This window comes from Octopus bimaculoides, unplaced genomic scaffold (assembly GCF_001194135.2).
Source record: "Octopus bimaculoides isolate UCB-OBI-ISO-001 unplaced genomic scaffold, ASM119413v2 Scaffold_307912, whole genome shotgun sequence".
In the NCBI taxonomy this organism is placed as follows: Eukaryota; Metazoa; Mollusca; class Cephalopoda; order Octopoda; family Octopodidae; genus Octopus; species Octopus bimaculoides.
Genome location: NW_026372147.1, coordinates 4,318 through 9,547, shown reverse-complemented (window position 1 = coordinate 9,547; position 5,230 = coordinate 4,318). Strand labels below are relative to the sequence as shown.

General features: G+C 39.5%; 1 protein-coding gene across 1 annotated transcript in view; it reads right to left on the bottom strand.

The window, feature by feature from the left end:
- Positions 1–139: 139 nt before the first annotated feature.
- The window catches only part of LOC106883464 (protocadherin-11 X-linked), a 6,470-nt gene continuing 1,379 nt past the window's right edge, over positions 140–5,230 (bottom strand). Inside the window, exons 2-3 of the mRNA XM_014934486.2 lie at positions 1,598–1,777; positions 140–373 (exon numbers count right to left, since the gene is read on the bottom strand). Of these exons, the coding sequence (XP_014789972.2) occupies positions 155–373; positions 1,598–1,777 (399 nt within the window). The 3' untranslated portion in view covers positions 140–154. The remainder of the gene's footprint in view (positions 374–1,597; positions 1,778–5,230) is intronic.

Sequence of the window (5,230 nt, the reverse complement as noted above, 5' to 3'; positions counted from 1 at the left end):
CTTAAACATAATTAAGATATTTAAAATTATGATATTTATGTAGTAAGATACATTATGATTTCGAGGTGTATCTTTTGCTAAAACAAATTTGTTTTATATTCTCTAAATGCAATAATTGACTCGTTTATTTTTGTTAATAAGGTTTTCAAATTTTTTACTTACCAATAGTATAACATAAATCAAATCCAGAATCTTTAGCCTTCACTGAGCCAATAGCTATTGGTGGTGGTCCTTCTTTAATTGTGAATGTGTCATTAGGCTGGAGAAATTCAGGGGGCTCATCATTAATGTTTGTAACATTCACAGATAACAAAAATATTGCAGGAATTGAAGGAAGCGATGGAGTACCAGCATCAGAAGCTTTTATTTCAACCTAGAAATGAAATATTGATAGCATTTTTTTTATTCATATTGGTTAAGAAATGAAACTATATTCACAAAAATGACATGCACATTGAGTATCAATTATGTATCTGTGTAACACTAAATTGTCTATGTATCTACAATGCCAGCACTAACAATAACAGTTTTTTTTTTTGTACTTTTGGTATGATTTGCACAGAGCACTTTCAAGCATTTTTTATTAACAATATACCTTTTTTGATGCCAACTTTTAATAAATTCTTTCAACATACACGGATACAGGATACCTCTTTTAACAATTAGAATGAATATGGATAAGAGGAGTATACATACAGATAACTGGAATACATGACAATAATAATGTTCATTCATCATTGTTAATGGTGACCAGGACATCATATGGGAGAAGATATGTCACGGTGCATGCAGCCATGGCCAATCAAGCTAATGCATGCTCAGAAGGTTCTGCTACTGGTCAGACACTGTTGGTCTGCAGAGAATGAAGGCAAGAAGTTGGCTCTGGACTTGCACAGCTCACGTTTTCTTTGTGCTTCTATGATCTTACTCTGTTCATAGAGGTGGCACCTCTGTTGGTGCAGCTACACCAGGCAATGCAGTCCTGTGTCTGCATTTCCCGGGTGTCAGCGTTGATCTGAGCGCACTTCAGTGAGGTTTTGAGTGTATCTTCGAAGTGCTTTTTCTGCCCACCTTGTGTGCACTTGCCTTCTGCCAATTCACTCTCCAGATCTATGAATATTGACAATGGAGTTGACACATACTTCACAAAGGGAAGCTCAGCATGCAGGTGGCTATGTGAATCAGTATGGGAGAGGAGAGGCATTAAGCTGGCCACCAAGTTCAAGAGGTACAAAGCAGTTGTACTGCCTACACTACAGTATGCCCGTGAGACTTGGACAGTTTACAAACACCATGCCAAATGGCTAAACTGCTTCTGCATGAAGTGTCTGAGAAAGCCAATGAAAGTCGCCTACAGGACAACGTCCCAGACAAGGACGTCTTCTCTTGAGCTGATCTGCCAAGTATTTACACTCTGGTGAAGAAAGCACAGGTTAGGTGGGCAGGCCACCTTGTTTGAATGCCTGACACAAAAAAACTGTTTTGCAGTCAATTGGCAGAAGGCAACTGGAATACATATGAACGATCTAGAAAACACACTGGAATATAGAATACAAACACTGGAATACACATGGATAACACTTTATAATGATCTTACTTTGTATAATGATTTCTTTTCATAATCTAGCTTCTTCTCCAAAGTAACATTTCCAGATTTATCTATTTTAAAATAACTGTTATCAGCTTTACTTTCCAGTTCATAATTAATTTTAGCATTAACACCACGATCTTTGTCTGTTATGATGACTGTATATATTTTAGTGCCAGGACATGTTGACTGCAAAGAAGAAAGAAAAATTAAACAAATATTAGAAAAATATTTTTGAAAATTGTCATTGTTTTTATATCCTTGGCAAGGGATTTTATTTGGCATTGTGTATCAATACAAAATTTGTATATTGGTACAGCTGTTTATATTGATCATTTATCAAATACATTTTATTCAAGAGTAACTTCTTTAGTTTTTATAAAAGCTATCATTGACTTTTAACATTAGCATAATTGTAAACATTTAGAAAAGGGGAGTACAGCTGATTGAATTGACTTTCAGTGCATTTGTTATTTCATCAATTATTTCTTTAATTTTATCAAAGCATTTCAGTTTACATCTGTAGCCAAGTTTTTAACTTATTACTTCCCTATATCAGTGGAATAACGAATGGAAATTTAATGAAAATACAAATATGTGTTATAGTTTTCAAAGAAGATGAAAGTAAAAAAGATCATTATAAAAATGTATTAAGATAAACTTAGTAGAATTTTTTTTTAAGTCAATACTAAGAAACTAAGTCAATACTAACAAAATACTAAGAAATATTTTTACATTTTCTGGTCGCAAATCAAGTTAACTAATCTACTAAAGCCTGTACACTTAGTGGCTTTAAATAGGTGTTAGCTATTTCTCTGTACACATTCCAAAAATGAGTCCAACAAGATTCAACACCCAGTCAAATCTTAGGCTCTTAGAAGTGGCAGCATGACCAATGTGCTGGCAGTGAGGTTGGCCCTTGACCAACACTTCAATGCCAAACACGAAGACTGCATTGTCAGAGCCAGGATGTGTGCCCTAAAAAACAAGGGAATTGGAGCCACCTGGGAGGCCCAGGTGGTAGAGGCACATGGCAACAAAGACTCCATTCGGTCTTTGATAGATCAACAGGGGCATGAATTACTCGAGCCTGAAAGGATGTGTGAGGCCTTTCAGCAGCAATTTGCTCAACTGTTCAGGACAACTGATGGGTTGGAACACAGGATAGACCTTAGTGCCAACATGCATGGCCTGTCATGACTCTCAGTAAGAGAGGTGAAGTGTTGTGAAAGTCCCATTACAGCCTCTGATGTACAGAATGCAATGGCTGAGCTTGGATGGTCTTCCCTATAAACTTTATTGTCATTTACCAGACTTGTTTGGAGATCTCTTAGCAACAGTTTACTGCAACTGGCAACAAAATGGGAGTAGCTCCAGTTTTGTGAGCCAAGGAGCAGTGACACTGCTAAAGAAAGACCCAAACAAGGGGAACGTTATAGATAATTTCAGGCCCATTACTCTGCTCAATGCAGATTTGAAAATTTTAGCCAAAGTGCTAGCCGACAGGTTGGTGCTTGTCATTGAGAAACTGGTCAACAAGGTGCAAACATGCGCCATACCTGGCAGAAGTATCCATGACAACCTCCACTGCATACACTACATCATGGACAGGATAGTTAAGGAACCTGGCATGGGTGGGGTGCTGATGAATTTGGATCAATCAAAAGCCTTCAATAGAGTCGACCATCAATACTTCGTGGCTGTCCTTAGGACAGCTGGTTTCAGTCCAGTCTTCCACACTGCTTTATACAGTGGCATTCATTTGGTAGTTTGGGTAAATGGCTATCCATCTAAGCCATTTAACATCACGTGTTTGGTCTGTTAGGGATGCCCCCTCTCATCACTTCTGTATGTATTGACTCTAGAGCCAGTGCTGCGGAAACTGGTGACACTGAAGGGCTTCCTATGAGAACTGGGATGCAGAAGGAGTGTGTCTACATATGCTGATGATGTCACCATCATAGTGTCCAGCCCCAGGCATATTGACCTAGTCGGCGAGACACTAAGAGAATATGAATCGGTAACAGGAGCAAAAATTAACCTGGAAAAGTCAGTGGGCTTGCAGCTCCACACCTGGAGAAGCAAGCCCATGTCATCTAACAGTGTCTCCATTATGGGACACAGGACTGACAGACCGGTTAAATTACTCGGGGTCTGGTTCAGTCCAGACTTTCAACTGGAGAAGAACTGGGACAAGATAACGAGCAAGGTAGTCACTCTCACTCAGTTATGGGTTGAGGGGAAGCTATCCCTAAAAGGTCTGGCTGAGGTGGCAAGTGCATATATCGCATTCGTCATCTACAACCATCTGACCATCGTACCTTGTCTCACCCCCCCCCCCCCGTCATGAAACTGGAACGCACATTCTTCCACTTTTTGTGGAAGGGAAGTGTTCTGATGGTTAGGCGATCCATTTGCTGTCAACATCCACTAAATGGAGGGTTGGGTATGCCATGGTTGATGATGTGCAGACATGCGCTGAAGCTGCGACATTTCCAGCATTTCATAGATAACAGTGAACAGGTGTGGTTGCCATTGGTGAGATGCACTTTCCTGCAGCTCGTCTCATTGACCGAACTGCAATTATGGATCAAGCAGGGGCTGAGGCTGTGCAAATGGCACTGCAAGTGTCACCATGCTCTCAAGCAGCTCTTCTATCTGAGTTCAAACTTGTGTAATTTCAATTCCACCAAGACGTTCTATAGAGGACTAGTGAGGTGAAGTCCAACGACATTCTTGGAGAGACTCTGGGCATCGGCAGGAGATACCTGACTCGCCTCTTTAGGACCACTTTCAGGCCAGGACCTATGGACAATTTCCAGAAATCCCTGGCCTGGCAGTGCTATCGTTCAAGAAAAGGAGCATTGCCTGTTCAAGAAAAGTTCTACAGGCACAATTCAAGAAACACCGAACTGACCTTCCTGAGATACCAGAACAACAAATCCGTTCTGCAAGCACTCATGCAATGTTCACATATTTCAGAGCTGTGGACCTATATCGAATAGCTACTGTTGCATGTGGGACGAATCTGGTTGTCAGCCAAGCGTATCGTAAATGTTGCTCTGCCACTTTCCTTTAACCGGAAAAGCAAGGCAGTTTTCATCATACTGGCTATGGCAAAAGAATATGTATGGTGGACTCGTTTGGAAGGCTTAGAGACAAATACTTTCCTCTCTGGTGAACCTCTCATCAACTTTTTCAAGTGTCACTTGAAAAGGAAGGTAAGAGTAGAGAGTGAAGTTTTGTCTAATAAAAGGTTTAATAAAAGGTGGATGAATGTAGCAAAGATGATATGAATGAATGACAGAATCACTTTGAGCACAAACCTATAAAACAAAAAAAAGAGGGCACTTTGCTCTCATAGTTTTTCCCTTTCCCTAGGTTACAGTGGTTTTTGCATAGGTTTTTCTCTCCACATATAACGCTAGTCAGTGTTATATTTTCTCCCCCTTTTGAGAATTTAAATTGTTAAAAGTGACACCTTGTTATCTACTTGTGTACACACTCCATAACGTTTTTCGATCCCTATTGATCAGTTTCGAAAAGCAAAATTCTGCATTGTATCGTCCCTGTATGGCTAAATAAAGAAATCTATCTATCTATCCATATATATATATATATATATATATATATATATATATA